This window comes from Hemicordylus capensis, chromosome 5 (genome assembly GCF_027244095.1).
Source record: "Hemicordylus capensis ecotype Gifberg chromosome 5, rHemCap1.1.pri, whole genome shotgun sequence".
Classification (NCBI taxonomy): domain Eukaryota; kingdom Metazoa; phylum Chordata; class Lepidosauria; order Squamata; family Cordylidae; genus Hemicordylus; species Hemicordylus capensis.
This window is the reverse complement of record NC_069661.1, coordinates 108,853,583-108,876,145: the sequence shown is the minus strand read 5'-3', so window position 1 is coordinate 108,876,145 and position 22,563 is coordinate 108,853,583. Positions and strand designations below refer to the sequence as shown.

At 39.3% G+C, this 22,563-nt stretch overlaps 1 protein-coding gene and 1 non-coding gene across 11 annotated transcripts in view; both read left to right on the top strand.

Moving 5' to 3' along the window:
• The window catches only part of PCDH7 (protocadherin 7), a 557,215-nt gene extending 544,427 nt beyond the window's left edge, over window positions 1–12,788 (top strand). For 8 of the 10 annotated variants that reach the window (XM_053253013.1, XM_053253009.1, XM_053253006.1 and 5 more), the window contains one exon: window positions 8,295–12,788. In XM_053253013.1, coding sequence (XP_053108988.1) covers window positions 8,295–8,674 — 380 coding nt within the window. In that variant the 3' untranslated portion in view covers window positions 8,675–12,788. The remainder of the gene's footprint in view (window positions 1–8,294) is intronic. The other 2 variants (XR_008307989.1, XM_053253019.1) reach the window with 2 other exon arrangements.
• Window positions 12,789–20,699: 7,911 nt separating this feature from the next.
• Window positions 20,700–20,827, top strand: LOC128328614 (U6atac minor spliceosomal RNA). Its single transcript, XR_008309336.1, has one exon. It is a non-coding gene; the product is annotated as a U6atac minor spliceosomal RNA (small nuclear RNA).
• Window positions 20,828–22,563: the final 1,736 nt, after the last annotated feature.

Below are 22,563 nucleotides of genomic sequence, written 5' to 3'. Positions count from 1 at the left end.
TGTCTAAGTTTGGAAATGATTTCTTTATTAGAACAAAAAGAAACCTACATCTTATGCATAAGAATGAGACTCAATGTGGCTCCTGAGGCTTCTGAGGAGCAACGTTTATTTCAGTTAGAATTCAGTTTAAACTTGAAATATACACTATTACCAGAATCGGTACAGGGAAATGCATCCTGTCCTTGACCTCAATCTCCTTTTTCTTTAAATCAGAGGCCTCTTATTAATTTTATTGTGGCTAGATTGCACAGTAGTTAGTCACAAGTTTCACCGTACAACTGTGATGATTTTCATTCCTTCCAAGTGGTAATCAGAAGGGGTAGATTTAATTACTTAGTAGATGAAACTGGTTTGGATGGGTAAATTGCATGAAAACTAATCCTAAGCATCATTAAGAATTCAAAATTGAATTAGGGATGAACAATGAAAAGTGTATTCAGTTAATTTACGGCTAAACATATCTGTGGAACCTAAGCAAAATGCCACTGTATTGGTTACCAAAAAAGTATTCAAAGCTTTAACACTTAAATATAAGCTTGCTTTCAGATAGCTTTTCCCTGCTCTGCAAAAGTACACTTTCAAAAGTAAGTGTACATCCTTTCAAATGGTCCAGTGTGAATGGGCCTGTTAATGGAACTCAGAGCCAACATACAAATGTCACAAAATGAGGTAATAGACTTCTAGACTGTACCACTTCAAACTGCAGGTGGGGAGGAGAAATTGATTAGGGTTCCATCACATAATACTTCCTCATATAGTTAGCTAGCACATGAGAGGAAGGTTTAGCATAGGCTTCTGCTATTTGTGGGGATATTATTATTATTATTATTACATTTATATCCCGCTCTTCCTCCAAGGAGCCCAGAGCGGTGTACTACATACTTGAGTTTCTCTTTCACAACAACCCTGTGAAGTAGGCTAGGCTGAGAGAGAAGTGACTGGCCCAGAGTTTGACTTCCCACCTGGTAGTGTGGTCCAGAAGACCATCATAATATATTTTGTAGAATGTGTAGAACTGATCTAACAGGAAAGAAATACGATAATGAATGACCAAAATTTACTGTACTGGATATTTTCTGGTCAGTGACAGAAAATAAACTGCTGCTGCTGCTGCTGCTACTACTACTATACTGGATAAGGAGTAATGTTGGCAGGGTAGTTGATGACAATTAGCAAGGGCTAGGCCTACCTCAGTTTGAATCCTAGGCCCCGATCCACAAGGACCCATCACACTGACCAGTGCATCTTTTAGTGATTATAACAGTAAGTCAGATTCAGGGTCTGCCACGGATTCCTACTTGATAGTTCACTGCAAGGTGATACAGTCCTCAGCCAAGAAACAACTGTTCCAAGTGGCTGCTAGGCAACCAGAAGAGGTTCCCTCAGTCTTTGAACCCAAATTGTTAACTCTCATACACTGTAGTAGTTGGGAGGGGTGGAGAGAGGGCACTTTCTCTGTGAAAATGCCATTAACTAGTATTAGTTGCTTCTCTCAGATCATCTTCTCTCCAAATCTGTGAAGGAGAAAGACGTCTGTCCAGCATCTGTGGCACTGGCTGTCAGTTTTACCTTTCTTTGCTTTGTTTGGAATTCCACAGTTCTTGTATGTGTTAGATCCACCAGTTTGAACAGGTTTAAATCTTTTGCTGGTTCAGGTCCTAAATATAGATGAAGTAGAACCTGCAAGACAACTGTGATATTTTGAGGTGATGAATTATAACTGAGAATAGAACTTCAGCCCCAAATGAAATCTTTTGAAGTTACTATCTCTTGCAGTTTTGCTTGTATGCCTTTTGGGGGTGGGGGAGGGAGTTTAGTTATTGATACAGCTTCAAAAATGGGAAATCAACCTGAAATCTGTCTAAAAAGATGATCTCTTAGGGTAACCAATCATAGGTAGCCTTGAATCACAGAACTTCTGAGAGCAGGGTTTGAGCCACTGCAACTTGTTAGAAAACTATAGGCCCCTTTGGGTTTCAGTAATTTTATGGTGCTGTCCCTTTGTTTCATTCGTTCATCAAATCCTTGCCCTTTAGCTCATAGACTCTGTTTCTCATTCTGTCTGTGCCTGGTTTTGTTTTTGGTTTTTTGAGATGCAGACGCTCACACATTCCTTCAGCATGCATGGCTGTGTGTGGGTGGGGGGCGTATAGCTGGTTTTTTTACTTCTGCTGGTAGTTCCTCACACAAAATGCAGTGCCATTCCGAAGGCTACCCTGAATTTTTTGCCAGCTTTTCAGAGGACAGAGTAGGTTGCAGAAGGGATGGGGTGGCTGAAAAGTCACCATGCACAACCCTCTGAATCTCAGCCTTGAAATGTTAGCTTAAGTTAATTGAACTGCAGTGGTTGGGAGTACTCCCAGGAGACACTTAAAGGATTTCTCCTGGTGGTTGTAACATCAGTAATAAGTAACCACAATAAACTTGGTTTTCTAAATGGTCATTATTTGAAAATGAATTATAGACTCCATCACAGAGCTTATTAAGAGGAGAAGTGATGGCAGGGATGTGTTTTGCCTTGTTCTAAAAATGTTAAGAGGATTTGCCTGCTTAAAAATCAAAGAGCATCATGAGTGCCTGGGTAATAAATTATTATCCCTGCTTCTTACCTTTAGGGAGTTTGAGAGTAATTCCAGGTTTACCATGATGAACAGCGGTGCTTTCCTGTTATGTTTTCTGCATACTGTGTACCACTCCCTAGCCACAGTGGTTTAAGACTAGATGGGCTGACAAATGTCAATATATCTGTTATCCATCACTGAGGAAGCTGTCAGAATCTGAGCAAAAATCTGAATTCAAAAGCCCCTGGAAGCCAAACTCCCAATAAAGTAGCAGTAGTAATTAACAAATTAATAATAATTAATAAAATAATGACAATAAATTAATAATAATTAATAAAATAAATAAATAATAAATAATAGAAGATTGTGAAGAACAAGCAGCAACAAATACTTAAAGAACTATCAAGTCACCAGTACAGGTAAATAAGCCAGGCTGAATAAGCTCAGGGGCTGAGCTAATGTGCCTGTCTCTTCTCTTGCATTAGACAGGAAAATGCTAATTATTTATAACAGAAGCAGAAAAAGGCCCCTGACATTTAATAAAATTCATATTTTTAATTATTTATATATTCAGTTTATATACAGCCCTTCCTAAAGTGGCTCAGGGCGGTTTACATTAAAATAAAAAACACATAATAAAACAATTAAAATAAAAAAAACACATTTAAACCAGATCAAAATTAAAATTAAAACTAGATATCATTAAAAGCCTGGGTAAAAAGATGGGTTTGTAAGACTCTCCTGAAGGCCTCCAAGGCCTCCTCCTCTTATATCCACAGGGAGTGTGTTCCACAACCCAAGGGCGACAACTGAGAAGGTCCGATCCCAGGTCGCCACCAGATGTACTAGTGGCACCAGAAGACAGACTCTCCTGATTATCTTAATGAGCAGTGCAAATCTTGTAGACAAAAGCAGACTCTCAGGTAACCTGGACCTAAGCCATTCAGGATTTGTAAGTTAATAGCCAGCACTTTGCATCCGGATGCCATGGTCGATGTTATCAAAAGCTGCTGAGAGATCCAAAACAACCATCTGAGTCACACTCCCTCTGCTCTGTCAATTCCCTGGCGAAAATCATCTATCATGCCAGCCAAAGCCATCTCAACTCCATAGCCTGCCCTAAAGCCAGTTTGAAATGGGTCTAGATAATCAGTTTCCTCTAAGACCCCTTGGGGCTGGTCAGCCACCACCCTCTCAATCATTTTAGCCCACCATGGGAGGAGTCATGAACTGAAACTGATGCAATCTAATATTACAAGAGGGATTGCAGGTAACCTCCCTAACTGGCCCTTCAGAAATATGGGAATCCAGATCAGCCTGAATGCAAGAGCTTTTATCTGCAAAAATGCATTAAATGCATCAGAGTGGGACATTGTTTCCAGAAAGTGATTTGAAACAGAAGGGGCTTGAGTTAAACCCACAACTATCTAGAACAGTTTTGCAATGAGAACTTGCAGATACAATACATACAGAATAGAATGGCTTCCTTGCTACAGGTATTGCCACAGCATAGGCTTTCAAATGAGCTCTATGCTGTGCCTCATCAAATTCAAGAAGAGTCCTCCTCCATTTGCGCTGCAGTCATCTACCTTGCCACTTTGGTTCCCATAGCTCTTCTCTATACCATGGAGCCAATTTTGAAGTGGGTCGGAGAGGATGCTTAGAAACTATTATGTCTGTTGCCCTGCTAAGTTGTCTGTTCCAGGTATCCACCAAGGCGTTGACAGAACCAACTCCCTGTAATGACATGCTGGCCTGCCAACACCAAATTTTCTATTCCCCACCACTACTGGGATAGCTTCCCCAATCTCCAAGCTTCCCCAAGTTGGTTTTAGGAAGGCTGCTGTATTGTATTTGGATTATGTTTACTATGTTTTTAAAATGCTATGTGCGTTAATTGTATTTCATTACTTGAATTTTGTATGCTGCTTTTGAATTTTTTAAGAAAAGCAGTTAATAAAATTATAATAGCTGGTTTAGGGATCTATGTACCAGTGTTTCCTCTAACAGGGATTCCCAGCTGTTATTCACTACAACTCCTAGCATCCCTAGCTGTAATGGCCTTTGGCTGTGGGTTATGGGAGTTGTAGTCAACAACATCTGGGAGTTAGTCATAACTAACAAGTCCCATTATTTTCAAGTAACATAAAAATTTGAACTTTCTTTGGATATGACCCATAGTGATTGTAGGGGAGGAATGATGCATTAAAATTAGTAATAACTTCTAAATCAGGTATAATGGGGCTGTCACCCAGTTGGAGAACCTTTGCATAACTGATCAAATCTAGGTATATTTGCATAGGAACAAAATATCCGTTTTTATCACACACACACACACACACATACACACGGTTGCTTTATTAGATATTCAGTGTCTGTGTCACAGTAGTTCCACCATTCTAGAAGAGGCAAGACAAAAGGAGACAATTAGGATGATACCACCCAACTGACCTGTCTACCAAATGATTAAAAGTGAGGGTGTGCACATCTCCTCACTCACCTGACTCACTGTTCTGCCTCCATGCTAACATAGGGGTGGAGTGTCTGAATAGCCTCTATGTGGCTGCAACTGGAACTGCACTTTTGGGAGTGGTTCAGACATAATACTTCCCCATGAGTATGTGAGGCAGAACACCATCCCAGGTGGAAGAGACATGCACACCATTATTTCTAATAACACAGTAGGTGAACTGTAACATCTGAACCAGCCCAAACAGCATACCAAAGATGACACTTGATACCTGCAATATTTTAGTAAGCATTTTTATTTTTTAAAAAATCAACATTTTTTAAAAAGTATTGTCCAATTAACTGTGGGTACCTTGCTAATATAAAAAATATTTAATTGATTTAATCTAACTGACTAATAACTAAACATTGCAGCCCTAGGTATATTGTAAATATTCTCAGAACATCATTATTGACATGAGTTTGGGTAACAAGGATCAGAGTTTAGCTCACAAAATTGCATGACATTCACAAAACACTGTTTCAAATCAGCAAACACTTTCTACAATCCGACACTTACATGAACACATAGAGTGCTTCTTTTTGCAAATGCAAATCATTGTCATTGCTTAAAGCTGTTGCTTGTATGCTCCTAACCATTTCTTATTAATGTGTATTTTGATGCATCATATGTAGTGTGCAATCTTGTAAAGACATGTGATAAATAAATAAATGTGCATGTTTTATTCCATAGGAAATTTACTGAATATTTCCATCTACTTAGGCCAGGTCTGCTTTGTCCTTGGTCCTGAACAGTTAGCCCCATAATTGTTTGGTCTTGCAATGTCGTTCTCAGTTGAATTAATATTCTGCCTCAGTTTTTCCTGGGTGGTGGCTATGTCCCTAACTTAAGCTAAGGTGTAAACCCATTGGTTATGGGAAAGCTACAGATGTGAATGAAGCCTACATCAAGAGTGGATGTTTGAAAAAATGTTCACAATGAGACCATTCTTTGCAGGACAAAAACTAATGATATTACACATACAATATCAAAGAGTCAAAGGATGGCTTTGCATTTTCACAAGTCAATGTAGTTAGTAATTTGGCCGTATCTGCCTCTGTAGCTTATTTTGAAGTCCATCCCAATCTATTACTAAAAGTCAGGTAAGTGTAGTAAATGCAAGAGGTGCAAGAACCCATCTGTCCTGGTACCACTGGCACTTAAATGTTTGGTCCTGGTACCTGGGTTGCTTAAAGAGGGCAGAAAGAAGATTTTTCCTCCTTCCACGTGCTGCTGCATATAGGACTTAGCTAATTCCTCCGCTTACTTAGTTCCTAACTACAACTAGCAGCCACTCATGTGGAGAAAGAGCTTGAGCCCTCTCAAGTGTAAGCCTTGGCTGGAAGAATGGAGAGAGGGGTGAAGAGGCTGGTTTATTCCTCCTAACCAAGTTTGCGCCTAGATAATCTGGACAGTTGGCTTCTAAATTTTGTAAAATATTTTTGTACCTCTGGCTAAGAAACACTGGTTAAAAGTCTACAGAACATTTATTTTTTTAAAAAATGAAGGAAAAAACAACCACCCCACAACAAACCATATTTCAATTTTGTACTTGGGTGGCATCAAGGTAGAATGATTTATGTCTACACTTTAAATGTAAACCACATTTAAACTTGCTTACAGATCCTTAGCCAGAATTCTTGTGATTTAATTATGCTACATATTAATAATGCTTGATTTTTAAAAATTTTTTAAATAGCCTAGTACTTGCCAGTTATTCCAGCATGCAGCTGTTCTACTTCCTCTTTCTTATATCTCCACCAATAAATGCAGATTACTTACATTTTTCAAATGGAGATGGATACCTCCGAGGAAGCAAACCCCACCCCACCCCCCACCCCAGTAGTTATCACCTTGTTTGTTTGCCAATACAGGCACATAGTCAAAGGATCCTCTTAACAGTAGTTCTCTTGAGTAGTTCTCTCCATCACAAAACTACAATTCTCTGAGTTCTTTGGGAAATCTATGACAATTCAGCTTCTTCCAAAATGGTTTACATTTGCGGTGGAAATGTGTTCTAAGATTCTTGCTTGTAATCCTCAGTCAAATTATTATTATTAATAATTTACACAGTCAGACAGGTGTTATTAACTGGTTTGTTTTATCCAGACAGCGAGTCCTTCCCAAGGACCTGGGATGGCTGAATATTATAATAATAATAATTATTATTAATTTGGTTTCTATATCACACTTCCAAAAATGGCTCAGGGTGGTTTACACAGAGAAATAATAAATAAATAAGATGGTTCCCTGTCTCCAAAGGGCTCACAATCTAAAAGAAACATAAGATAGACACCAGCAACAGTCACTGGAGGTACTGTGCTGGGGGTGGATAGGGCAAGTTACTCTCCCCCTGCTAAATAAAGAGAATCACCTTGTTAAAAGGTGCTTCTTTGCCAAGTTAGCAGGGGTTGGCTACCATTCATTAGCCACCATAGCGACTTCAGTTTATGAATAGTTTCAGATTTAGAACCTCATATGTTTATTGGCTGAATAATATTTATTGCAATTAAAAAGAAAATTACAAGAAAAACCTCCTGTTTCTATAAAAGCATTTACTGTATATCAGCATACCTTTATCCATTACTGGTAAGCTTCACATCCTAATTTACTGCATACAGTGTATGTACTCTGGTTGTGCCCCAATAAATGTATGGGGTCTCAAAACACATCCAGAGAATGCCCATTCTTTTCAAATTCAATTCATAGATAGCTGCAGACTGTTCTCTAAGCTTTCCCAGATATTGAAGAGACAGAGAGGTCTGTTATCCAAGTTCTTTGTGCTCATCAAACTTCTGTGTGCACTAGGGCCACTGGATTTCTAGTTTCCAACATAATTTTACCAAGAGCAGATTTGGAAGGGGCGGGGGGGAATTGCCAATACATCTATGAAGTTCTGAATGAAGCCTACATTTTGATAAGACAAGCAGATTGCTTGAGGGGAGTTCTTGCACATTGCTGAATTGTCAACAGATTTCCCCCAAAGAGAAATTTGAAGCAAATTTAAAGCTGCTTCTTTAGGTCAAGTATCCAAGGAAAGCTGAGGCAAAGTAAAAAGTTTTGATAACACTAGTGGAATTTCCCAGTGGAATTTCTCTACATGGGTTTTTTTTTTTTTTTAAAGGTTGTCAATGCAAAACCAAGCTTTCAATTTTCTTGTTTAAATTTTGATGGCTACAATAAAGAACTAAAATCTAAATTTCATTCTCATCCTTTGTTTGCAGATTCAAGACCTTTGCCAGATGTAGCCCTGACTGGAAAGTGCACTCGGGAATGTGATGAGTATGGCCATTCGGACTCCTGCTGGATGCCTGTCCGCACTTCACCTGAAAGGAAGCAAAAGAATCAGCCAAAACTTTCCACTTTTATGCCTGTTGATGAACGGGGCAGTCAAGAGAAGCTGGCCAATGGTGAAGCCTCCCTCATGGGTGACCGCAACAGAAACCTCCTTAACAAAAAGTTGACCTCATCCTATGAGACCTTCAGTGCAGCTAGTTTCAGCAAAAGTGAGGAAGCCAATCCAGAGGATATTCCCCTCACACAGACAGGGGAATACAAGCCATCTCCTGTCAATACTTTAACTAGAAGAGAAGTTTACCTTTAGGCTACAAAGAAGCAACGATACAGTTCTTTCACATATTAGAAGGGGATAAAAGGCAGAAACCTATACATTGGAACAATTTTAACTGAAAAATAAAGGAAAGTCTATTGAAAAAGAGGGGGCTACCAAAGAGACGAAAGCTTGGCCTGCCACTTCTGCCTCCATGCCAGGCATTTATGTATCCTGTCTGCCTGACTATACTGTACAATGTAGAAACCATTGTTGTTCCTGCATGTCTAATTTCCCACTCACTGATCTTTATTTTCCTAAATTGATGGTTGTAAATTCCTTTCAAGGTAATAAGTCTGAAATTGAAAAGAACCACAGAAACTGTTGCTACTCCCACCCCACCCCCACTGCTGAAGCATTGTTTAAGCCGCTCTAGTTCTGGTTTGATGGTCACCTGGCTTATTGGGAATAACAGACCGGGGGAGAAATTCTTATGTTTGTAAGTGTGTGTGTGTGTACACACACACACACACACACACACCCATCCCCCAGATAACTTCTGACTATTGCTGGTTCCCATCAGATATAAGCCTTCAGAAAACATACAGAAGTAAATATATAAAGGGATTACTTAAAACACCTTGTGAAGATCACAGCTTTAATACTGTAATACTGTCCTATGGCTAGAAATAGCAGAAAATATATTCAGCCTGAGACTATAGTCTAAACCATGACACATTCCCTATAATTACAAACTGGCACTTCAGTTTTATCCACAGAATAACTACTATCTTTGCCTTTGCTTTCATCCCTCTTTCTACCATTTCCTTGTCCCTTCCACCTTCTCTCTCTCTCTCTCTCTGACATTTTTAGCGTCAGCATAAACAAAATAATTAATTAGACGTATCATAGCATATTAAGGATAAACTGCTAGACTGGTGTCATTTTTACAAGACCAACTTTTAGCATAGAGAACCATAGTAGCTAATAGGCCAAAGATCACTCAATGGATCAGTGGAATTCCTCATTGGCTTAGTAAATCTGACACAGAGACACGCCTAAACACATAGGCATATTCTCCACACACATTTGCACAGCAGTCTACGCTGAAGCCCAGATGACGTAATTGTTTCCCTAATGGATTTTAGATGAGTGCCCAAAGGAACTGATAACACAAGCTTGCTGGAAATGACATAATACATCAGATGCTATATTAATATGATCCTCCGATTTTCAGGGTATGTTTTCTTTAGACGGTTTCAGATCCATCCAGGAGGCTGTGTTGATGAGCTCCAAAACATGTTGAGGGGGAAATCTAAAAGAAGAGTAAAATTATGACAGTGGGAAGAATATGCTTCAAGTCAAGTATGACACCATTTTTGTTAAGAGTGGATGCTAAATCTTGGGTTGTCAGTATTCCAGATTAATCATTTGCTCTTGGCAAAGGTATTATGCAGGTTTTCTTAAAACACAAGTGCATTTAAGCTGAGTCCTGTGCAATACAAAACCAATGTTGAGACTCAAGGTGACAGGTAGTCTTCACTGACGTCACCACCAAACATGCTCCGTGCAAAGTAATTTTGTTTATGACAACTTACAAAGAATCCAAAACTGATCATGATGATGCAGAGCTCTGGGCTGTGACAGTTCTCGTAGTTTGCACTATATAAAGCAGATAGGAACATGGACCAGATATATTTTGTGCAATAAGAAGTTAACAGAGTGTGTAGAATCTGAGCTAGTTCTGTGCTGATAATGATGTAGTAATAAAGAATGACTGAGCTTGGACATTCAAATGAAACTGACAATCGGTCAATGCAGTGGGGACAGCTTGAAAAAGGGTGTAAGGAGAAACCAACCCCTCGGGTGGTTTAACTTGGCATTAAAGCATGACTAGATGGTTCTAGTAGATTGTAGTGACAAGGTAGCTTTGGGTAGTTTCTTGCTTTAAAAATGACATAGAATATAATGTTAAACAGTCTGAAATGTGGGCTGTTCAGTTGGTACAAACTCATCATTACGTTTGTCTTTTGAACTCTCTTTATAGCAAAGTGCCCTTTTTCATTGTGTATGCATCTTCTTTACATTTTATGTTACATTTATTTTATTTTACTTTATTTTGAAATGCATTTATGTGTAGCATTGCAAATGGACACATGAGTTAGAAAAAATATATTAAAGGAAAACTTAGGAGTGATTATCATTCTAATGCATCATTTTAAATTACAGAGCTGCAAATGTTGACTGACTAAATCCATTACTGTACTGTATAACTTTAAAGAATCTGTTAAGGGCAAAATGCTTCCCAAGATGTTTAAATTAAAGCTTACTCATTTCTTGCAGGTTTCAACAAAAAACCCACAATTGCATCACCCCAACGGTCAACAGAACTTCTTTTAAAGTAACATCCTAATGTATTGAATACACACTTAAGAACAATTAAACAAGAGAGAACTAAACAAACTATTTCTCTTTAAGCCTCTTTTTCTAGAAAGCCAATACAAGTCAGAGAAGGCCCTCAAGATTAAAGGAATCTGCAACAACTCCCATAATGTGTGCTACATACAAGGCAAATCATGTAATTGAGGAATTTATCTAATTTACTCATAGATCTAAGATGGGTGCAAAAGAAAAATACAGTGTACTTGTACGTATTTGCAGTAATTCTAGTAAAACCTAGCCATCAAGACATAGTCAAGCTTCTTATGAACCAGCATGAGACACACACACATTTTCCTGTGTTTTATTTCATTTGAAATTATTTAAATCTGGTGAAACTCCATATATACAGTGCTTTTGTAAAAAAAAAAGAAAAAGAAAAACAATAAAATTAAAATGAAAAATTTTAGAGTGAATGCAAAATATGCAACTGTGCCTTTTATACCTGTTGTTATGGTAAAAAAAAAATGGTGGTTGGGGTTGGACACTGAAGATTAATGGGCTATTCCCACCTTTTTGAACCTGTATATTTAACCATGTTTATTTTCTGAGAAATGAAAAAATGATATATTTAAAAAAATGCCTTCTATCAAACTCAGATAATGGACCAGTCTTAAATCATTCATTATTACAAATAAGAAGGTGGTTTTGGGATGTGACATTTGTTGTCTGAGAAAAATTACAATATAGGTCTCAGTAGACAAAGTAACTTAGCAAAATGTTATGAGTCTATTTGGCAGAGAAATTGATAATTTGTTCATTTTTTAAAAATTGCTTTTATGTTAGCAGCCATTTTGTTTTTATATAGCAACACATAGGAATCCTATTGTTTTCATTTTAATTCCATAAGCTGCTCAAAGAAACTGTGCATGCATTTTACATTGGACACAATATAGATTGACGCATCACTTAATGTAACTTTATATGAATTAGAAAAAATGTCTGTATTAACTTCAATCTAAACTCTAATGCTCATTCCGACCTCCAGATATGCTAATCTTTAGTCAATATAATTTCTGACTGGCCTGCTGCCTGAGTTTCAGAAAACAAGGTAGACATTATTTTTCTGTGGGGGAAGAACTCAAATAAGAGATTGAAGGTGCTTGGCTGAAAGACTACCCTGGGAAGTTGTCACATAGGAAAACAGAAATGTAGAAAAATGGAGACAGAGGGGCAAAATGAAACTACCATAAATACAGCCATTGCTAAAAGACTTTTTATGGCATTTGAAGAATGGGACAGTTTTGCTTATGTTCCGCCAATGATAAAGATTCAGTGTTTCCTTAAGTGCTGAAAGAGAGGAGATGGACAATAGTAGAGAAGAACCTGGCCCCAACATTTAAGTTGGGCAGTTGCCTGAAGAACAAAACTTTTGGAAGAAGGCATTATTTTTCAGCTACCTGGGGTACACTTTCAGACATTTCTTTTCCTGAATTTTGAAGCACTTACATTCAGTGTGGTTACGATCTGTTTGTAATATTAATCATTTACTATTGTTCTGCAACTTGGATGTTGATAGTGAAGCAGAGAACAACTTATCATTGTTTATTATGAGTCACTATGCACGCAACTATGCTAAAAGAAAACATGGCAAAAATGTATTCAACGCTAGTCCACCTCTATTTATGAAAGATTTTGCATAATTTAATTTGCTTTTGTACAGTTTTATGTAAATAAATTGCTTGTCATTTTTGTCTCTGCAAATTAAAATATAACATGTTCAAATGGCCACCCATTTGTGTGCTTTCTAAAAGGAACATAGAAGAAAATCAAAGAGTTACATGTAGGAGGATAAAGGCTATGGAATAATGTGATTTATTGTTTTCCTGTAGCAATGTTATCTTTTCTTTTTTAGTATGTGATCCACTTGGTCATACACTGGTTGCATTACACACAAGGCTGAAAGATGTAGCCTCACCCATAAAAGATATATGCCAGTTCTATTCTTCCCCTCTATCTTACTCCAGGGCAAGTCCTCATGTTGAAACCTGTTGATCAACCAATTGATTGAATTTCATAGGCCTTTACAATAGACTTTTTAACCTTGAGTAACCTGGTCATAACAAAGACATCTCACTCCCTCCATTTAATTGTTCCCTAGAAAACGACAAACAATCTTGTTGGATTTCCCCACTTTAGCTTGTAGGGTTTCAGTCACAGGGAAGGTCATGAGAATGTTTCAAACCTAGTCACAGGTGAGCGCAGTGGCTTACAAGTGGCTAGCTTGCTTTTCTAGCCCTCTCCAAAGCCTGGGTTTGCGGAGTGAGCACTCTGCAAACCTGGGCTTTCCAATCATGAGTAGCCGCAGTGTGGCTACTCACAAGGATACCCCCAGAGGGGAGGCAAAAAGTCGCCTCCCAGCTCCAGGGGTCTCCCCAGTATGCCCTGCGCACTCGCACAGGGCATACTGGAGTTTTCAGGGGCTGCGTGCCCCCGGAGCTCCCCAGCCCCCGCCAGCTCTGTCACGGAGCCAGCAATCATGTAGGCGGCCGATCTGGCCGCCCAGGGCTCCCTCTCTGCTCATGTGCGGGGAGAGCGGGCTTAGCGCAGCTCCTGAAACCGGGTCTCACTGATGGTGAGACCCAGCTTGATATATATCTTTTAACGACTCATTATGTGATTCTGCCATCCCTTAGAATGATTTAAAGTAACCGAACAGGGAAGTTGTAGTAACATATATACTGTTCCTTATAGTCGCCATGGACTTTCTTATGTTACACAGCTTATGACAGATTCTTGGCAGGGGCAGAGCTATAATTGGGTGCATTATATATTGGAAGCCACCTGACTCACCCTTCGCCCCTCCCCTTCATCATTCTCTCTCTTGCTCAGAGAGTGATGTCACACACAGGGGGCATGGCTGGCATGCTCAAGGGGCTTCCAGGGGAGAACAAAAGCCAACTCAACCCTAGCTATGTACCTGATTCTTGGCCTGTCATTACATACACATAATGTATACAAATAATCATTCTTCTGACAGCACTTTTCACCATTTAATATTGAAAGTTATCACCCATGCAAACCACTGTGTTGTGTGCTACATTCTAGACATTAATGTTTGCACTCCCTCACCACACCTACAAAGGAGCTGAGTGTATGAATTAGGCCTGTGTGTCCTTTTCTGATGCTCCTCCACTTTTTGCATTGTGTAAATGGATATTAATTTAATAGTCTGGCAATTAAAAATGTGCAATATTTTTCAAAACCACTCCCTTACAGCAGTCGAAGGGTGCAGTTGCTGTAGTATAAACTAGTTGGGGGTGGTGGTTAGGGGAAAATACCTCAAACACATTCTAATGCAAATGTGTTAATAATACAAACTGATATGCTCATTTGAATTGTTTTCATCATTCTCAGTTATGGATAAGGTTGCATTCAGATGCCCTAGATGAAGAGAAAGAAAAGAAACACACTATGTAGATACTGTGTGCACATTTTGCAGGGCTAAAAACAAATAATCTGGGAACTGGAGATGCATCAACACAGCCCCCGCTATATAGTTTCAAATGCTGGGGTTTGGAAGCAGGATAGGGAGAACTGAGTTTTCTCCCACTAGCTTCAAAAATATACGGCTCTGGCTCCTGGGTTATTCTTTTTCATTTTGGAACACAAATATCCAAATTCACATTTTCTTTTGCAAGATCAGGCTCAGAGACTCCAGGAGGAATCGGGTGTAAAACCACTGATTTGCCAGGTTATGTTAACTCTCATACTTCAAAATTCATCAAAAACAATGAGGGCTTACTTTTGGGAGGGCTTTCTATTTTAAAAGTATCCTCTGAAATCAAATTAGAAAAATTTGAAGTTTTGCCAAATTCTGAATTTATGCAGAATTTAATTTAAACTCTGAAATGTTTGTAACTAAGCCCAAGATCTTTGCTTGGGTCTGCAAATCAATGGCTTTTTACATTCATCCCATTCCATGGCAAAAGGTATTGAACTCAAAATGCTTTTCTGTTTGGGACCAGAAAATGGAATGCGGTAGAGGCCTTTTATTGAATCAGTGTTTGGTGGTGGAACAGGCTAAAGCATAAGCTGAAAACTTCACAGATGTGTTCAAGGGGAAAAAATGGTCAGTGTTAAATTAGGAAAAAGGAACTAGCTGTGATCCAGTGAGCTTCATGCACAGCTGGGTCCCACTGTTGGCTACAGAAGACAAAGAACAAGGAGTGAAAGCCAGTCTGTAGCCGTCAGCAAGAAAGGCCCTGCTGCCTCCATGGTATTGACTCACTGAATTGTAGCCAAAATCACTAGAGAGAATAAGATTAATTAGCACATCACAGAAGTGAAGATAATTCCAGATGTACAAATGTGTTTCTGGGAATTGCTGTCACAAATGCAAAGGGCAAAAAAGCAGATAATGTAGCTATCAAATAGCATGTACTTCTAGAACTCACAAAAAATGCCAAATTCTCTTAGACGTTTTCAAGTTGATTAGAAATTGGACATGTCAGTAACAGAAAATACACTTTCAGATTTTCTTTTCTGAATCTCAGGATCAAGCAACATGTGATATTCAAGGATATGTAGTGTCCCCCTAACTTTGTAAAATGGAATAAACATTAAGGGTAGACTGCAACTTTGAGGCAAGGACAAAGGAGTCCCCCTTTCTTTCCAGTCATTTTTGCACTCAAAACCATTCTCCCCAGCTGCTTTACCTTCCACAGAAAGAAAGATGTAGATCTTCATATGTTTTCTTTCAAGAGCTGGAAAATCTTGGAGTTATTTTGAGTGGGGATTAAGTTGGGGAAGAGAGGTTCGAAAGCGGAATAGCTCCCCTTCAGCCAGTGATCTGTTCAAGATTCCAGGTCCCCCCATCTGCTTTTCATTGCAAAGAGGAAAAAAGTTGCACACAGTGTCATGTGTAGCCTGAGCTTCAGAGTGTACTGTACATGATTTTATCTATTCATTACCGCATCCGATTCCCATGGGCTATAGAGTCAAGAGTGATAGAACCTTGAGTACTGTCTTTGATATAAGAACCTCATGAGAATGGTTCCATGATCAAAAAGATCAGTGGCTTAGAAGAGTTAAGGTATTTACTCATTCACTCATTTACCAAACACATTGAACTTGTAAGTTAAGGCACCTTCCACAAAAGCAGAAAATGTGTTTAATTGTGTCGCATATGGTGGTAATGCCATATATGCACATTTTCATTTTGTCTTTCAGCCTCAGCCTCTTCAGGTTTGGTGAAATACTGTAGCTGGGATCAATGTTATGTCAAGATATATGCTTTTGAATTCTAAACCTATAATGTTCACAAACAGGTGTTTTGCATAGCTTAGCATAACCTCCATTAACTGGGTAAAGAAGCACATTTCAAAGCAGTAGCTCTTTTATATTTAGCAAGGAGGTAACAATTGCCCCGCTTCATCTCAGCATAACTGCTGATATTGATGTACCCTTGTGGGTTTTGTTTTTTTTTTAAAAAAAAGACTGTGAGCCCTTTTGGGACAGAGAACTATTTTCTCATTCCTTTTGCTATATCTCACTGAGAACATTTTTTTGTTGAGGTGTGTGTGTGTGCGCGCACGCACTCACACACCCCTACATAAACTTATCTTCATCTGCAGTGCAATCTTATACATAGTCAGCCAAAAGTAAGTATTCAAACTTATCAGGACTCTAGACCTGCAGACTTGTTCTGCTTGCAAAGTCTAAAGATTTGATTAATTCGTGTTATGTATTAACACATACATTTGTTTTATGAACAGAACCAGCCTGTTTCAAAGGGCAATTTGTGCATGTTTGCTCATGAATGCAGGACTAGCTTCTCCCTTTCTCTTACCTACTGCGTGTTACTTAAGGATAGTACCCTAATGCCCATTTGTACCTGTTCCTCTTGCCATTTTCTCGATCTTGTCTCTGTGTCCCCTCCATTGTCTTACTACTAACATTCTATTCTCACTAACCCACATGAAAACTAAGCATATAGGTGTCATTACCCCATAGTTTCCTGAGTTTTGTGCCCCCACCCCAATCTTTAGAGGAATTGATTAGGGTTGAAAGATCAAGAAAAAATGTGGACATTGTATGGAAGCACAGTATGTAAGCCTGTAGAGCATGTTTACTGCTTATATGGTACAGAATTAAAGACCTGTACCTTACTTTGCCATGCCCATGCTTTTTGGTGCATGACTGAATATGTAAGCCATTAATTCTTCTCTTTCACTGAAGAATTTTAGATCCTAGAATTTCCTTGAGTTCTTTCCATGGAAGCACAATCAGAAGGGGTAACTTTTGCTGATCTCCCCTTTCCTCTGTAGTCCCTTGTGCCTTTCCCAAACCTCTGCTTCTGAGGGTTGGAGAGCCCTCTGGAGCAGGATGGTATGTGGCACAGGGGGCAACAGCAGGAAGGGAGATTAGTGAAAGGGGACAAACTGCCTGCCCCCTTGTGCATGTGGAACTTTGTGTTATGAGCACAACCCCTTGGGTGTTGTTGTGTTTTGTTTTTTTTAAGGAAATGCAGGGAATTATTTGAGCTCTCTCATGGGGGTGAGGTCAGAACTGAACTCACTGTTTGTCTATAATACTTAACTTGTATATTATGTTTTAAGGTACCAAAAGTGCTTCCCACATTATCCTAATAATCTTTATATCAACCATGTAAGGTAAGCCATTTCCAAATTATCCCTGTATTATTTCTGTGCTTTATTATCTTCATAATTTATCCCATGGTTCCAAAACTGTACTAAGCACACAAAAAGCCAAGAAGCATCCACAAAATGCCAACAAGAAGAGAGAACATGTCTCAAGATGCTTGTAAATGTACAACGCTGTATATTTTATTGAAAGTCCAACGCATTCGGCCAAAGAGGCCCTCTTCATGGGCAAATCTAAAACAAAGCTGAGAGAGTGTGGTTTATGTCAATACTGGAATGTAAGTCCACATATACAGACTGCAAATCAAGTGAAAATGGCAGAAGTCTCAAAACAGATGCTGAGCAGATCACCTGAGGAACTGAGTGAAGCTAAAGAATGCAAATCAAGAGACCTCATTGGCAGTGTTCCATTTTTTCACACATACACCTGCCAAAGATATACAGCAGCAGGTCACACACAAACGTGTACATGCATGTACACAAAACTATGCACAGCAACACTTCACATGAAAATATATGCAGCAGGACAGCACCAGTAGCTCTGATAACTCAATATCCTCATGTTATATTCAATGCAGATCTGTACACATGTACAGTTATTCACACATTATTCAGTGCATGTACAATACTTCACTTCCTATCGGTACCCTGTTGTTGGGAAAGCCTGTATCCAGGTTAACTTCTAAAACAAAAGGATGCACAATCACCATACAAAAACAAATGCCTGTTTATAGACACCTGAATACATATACAACATAATAGGGTCATTAATATGACCACTGTAGCTGGGGAGGGGGGAGGGCAGGGGGAAGGCAAGATCACACCTATCTCCCCCCACATGACTCTGCTTCTTCCCAGCTATGCTCCTGCCCGCCCACATGATCTCCACTGCGGCAAGTGGTGCAGCAATCTGGAGGCCAGGGAAGCAAATCCCGATCTCCAGGAATCCCACCATGCACCATGCAAGCAACACAGTACATTGTGGAAATTCTAGAGGCCAGGTTGCTCTCCCCTGGCCTGTATAATTTTAATGGCTGCTGGCAGCCCGGCTGCCCACATGACTGGGTGGTGAGGGAGCAGGGTGTGCTTTATACTCATATCTCACTTTTAGCCCAGGTAAAGAACCCAGGCTACCCAGCTGAGGAGCACCGAGATTGAGACTAATCCTGGCAGTTCTCACGATCGGCTTTACTCGGGTGGAGCTGCATTAGCCCGGGTAGAGATGGTCATGAGAACAACCTCAATGTGTGAATAACGGCTACTGACAACGGCCATATTTATTTTTGGAATCCAGCTCTGTGAGGTAAGCTTCAGTCTGTGAAACACACAAATTTCAGTGCTTGTCTTTAGTTAGATGACTAATTAAAATAGGAACTTTGAAATCTCAGAACATTATGTATGCAATGGCTTTTAACCACATCCTTGCAATGTTGTTGACATTTTGACATGATCTTTGACAAATTTTAAGATACGTTTCAAGTGGGCTGAAAATGCAGGTCTTCAGACTTCCATAAGCCAGCCATTTTTTACACAATTTTTCTGAAATTTAAGCAGATTATACACCTCACCAGATGGAGTCTCTGTGACAAATTTAATATGAATAGAAAAAGCTGGTTTGGTTTTATGATGAACAGAAATGTCATGTTTTAGAATGACAGAATGCTGAAAAAAGCAGCTCACCTTCTATGAGAGGTGAGCTGCTTTTATGACTGCTTTTAACATGATTTATATAGCATCAGCGTACCCAGTTGCTCTGTAGGGTTATAAAAACAAAAAAGGCATGACCTGCCTGAATCAACTTTTATTCTAAACTTAGCTAGCAAGAATGGAACCAATAAAGGAGGATAGGAAAAGAAAAGAATGAGCAACAAAACAGAGAAAAGGGAGGAGGGAAGAAAAAAGGCAACCGGAGATGGATGTAAGCAGTTAATGTGAATTGGGCCTTATTCTCTTCTGACCCAACACAACTCTGGCAGAATGTTGTTAGTTTTAGCATAAGCCTGTATGTATGAATACATCTCTTTGGAGATGGTACTTTCTCCACACAATTATTTCTGAGCGCTCCTATTCCCTCCCTGAGGACAGAGATCTAGATGTTTTGAGAGATCTTAAACAGAATACAGCCCTCCCAAGCAGTGCTTTGGTGAACTTAGCATAAATGCTTCAAGAATACCTGCTCAGCGGCTTTGCTTTAATGAGCAGCTTCAATCAGGATCTCATGTTTAGTTTGTACTAAGTGTGGCACGTGAGGATTGACCTTATTTGTGTGTGTTCTGCCTTTTATCTTCATTCACTTCTAATACTTATTTGTCTTGCGGTACTTGAATTTAGGAAAATGATTAAAGTGAGATGAAATGAATCTCCCAAACTGCAGAGAAGGGTGGGAAAGAAACATAAATAGATAATTTATATGTCCTCTGTCACCTGGACTTCATTTTTACCCTATTGTTGCTGAAATATGTAAACTGTAAGATCTTTAATATGGCTTGTTACTCAAGCCAGAGAGAGAGAGAATTTGTGTGTATGCACATCAAGTTTCTGGTGGAAGTGTACAGAACATACTTAATGGTTCCTAAATGTGCTGACTGCCCTGACTGAAATAACCAGATCTGCAAAGCACAAACTGCAGACATGAATCTTTACATTTATATCACCCTGGCTAAGTTCTAACAGCCTCCTCATATAGGGCATAAGGAGTTCTTCATGAGCAGCACAAAATTTATAATTAAAATTTAGTTTATAATTCAAGTAACCAATGAACCTGTTCTACTCTAAAGGGGCTGGGCTCACAGATAAGTAAACACAGGCCAATATATAAAAAATAATGAGAGGAGAGAAATTAATTGGAAGAGGGTTTGTTGCGCAGTACAAACTGTGAAATAAACAGTGCAATTAGGGCCTTCTGTTGATTTTTTGTGGGTCCCAAGCAAGAAAGCCTGAAACCTTTCTGAGAGATATAAAAAAATTAAGCTTTCTTTGAAATTCCTCAGGTGTTCCTCCTCAGGAGCAACCCTAACTCTAAACAATGAATGTCATGATTGTATGAAAGGAGAGAAGGTTAGCACTCCCCTTGATAAGGATGGAAGAGGTCCTAGTGGCCTTTACAACACGCATATGGTTAAGGCATTGCCACTTACTTTGTGGCATCTAACCAAGTTTTTTTTACCAGTTGCAGGGGAGTAACAGCAGGAGAGAGGGCATGCCCTCAACTCCTGCCTGTGGCTTCCAGTGGCATCTGGTGGGCCACTGTGCGAAACAGGATGCTGGACTAGATAGGCCTCGGGCCTGATCCAGCAGGGCTGTTCTTATGTTCTTATGGTTGGTGTCAATAACAATCTAATTATGTAACTTCAGCAAATTTCACTTTTTCAGAATTTTTATCAAAATTCTGTTGACTCCCCTAAAAATTCCTCCATTTTTTCTGAGTTGAATGGACTGCCCAGCCCTACTATCTGTTACTGACAAATAGACAAGTACACCCCTAACATGGAGATGATACTTTTTTTCTCTTTTGAATAGGTGGATCTCAAAACATATATCTCCTGAGCAGCTCTCCGTACTGCCCTGTAAAATACCAAACCTGTATGACACAATATGCAGATAAACCACTAATGCCTTCCACTAGTTGATTTATTTGCCCTGCCACAGCCATTTCTGTCCAGTGTAGGCCGTATACCTTTATGTGAGATGTGGTTAAACTGTATTTCAAGAAGAGTTCAGGTGTTCATAATTAGGGAAGGAGAGCACACATACTCCCAATACATTGCATTAGTCTTATCAAAATTCTTAAGGCTTCCCTCAAATTTCCTTAGATGTTTTAAGTAGGGAAGAACCTTCACATTTATTTTGTTTTTCTCTCTAAGTGTATTCTAGTGACAGCCCAAGAAACTGTACCTCTCCCCACCTGAAAAGTTCCACTAGTTTTGTCATAGCTTTGTTGGCTTCCCTTCAAATTCCTCAGGTGATTTGTATGAAAAGAGTCCCCCACCAAATAGCTTAATTTTACTTTAGTAAATAGCTGGTGAATTATCAGATTTCTGTACCAGTTCATTGTTTTAGGGAAACATGTGCAGAACCACCACCACCCATGATAAATTTTAGCAGTTCTCTTCTTTCTCAACATGTTCACATATTTTCACTTGAGCAGGACCTCTCAGATTCACCTCAGATTTGATGTTAATAAACCTTTGGTGCAACAACACTACTTAGTTCTAGATGGCTTAGGTTCCAGGTAGCTTGGAAACAGCCCTCTAGCTGTGGTAATGTGTTTTGTAATATGTAGGCAGCCAATTTTTTTTTAAAAGCTTCACATAATTCAATAATCCAGTCAGAGCTAAATAATAAATTGGAGCAAAGGGACATGGAAATTAAGATGCGTAGGCAAGGGAGGAAAGCCGTCTTTTAGGATGAAATTTAATGAGATGGAGAACCAACAAGGCAGAAAGATGCATGTGGGTTGTTGTACAAGGAAAACTGTTGGTGTGAGCTGTAGGGATGGAAACTCCTCTCAGAAGCAATCTTGGGTTATTTGGTAGGGAGCACTGATTAGGTAGACTGTGACACAAACAGAAGCAACATTGAGGATAATGGGAATGCTGCTACATCTGTGAAGTGAAATCTCTGTCGAGTAGGTATTAGGGTAAACTTAATATATAATCATTTCACATAGTTATTATAAGCTAGGGTCAAATATTTCGCTGGCCATTTCAAATCAATATGTCAGCTTCTTGTCATGTACACTGTTCTTTGCGTGTACTCCCTATTTTTCTTCAGAGACCATAGAGATGACCAAACAATCCTGGGGTGGTAGTTTCCCACCCCAGTGAAGATTGTTCATCGATATCACCCTGCCAAGAAATAAGCAGAACTTTATCACACAGCATGTGGAGAGATATGGTA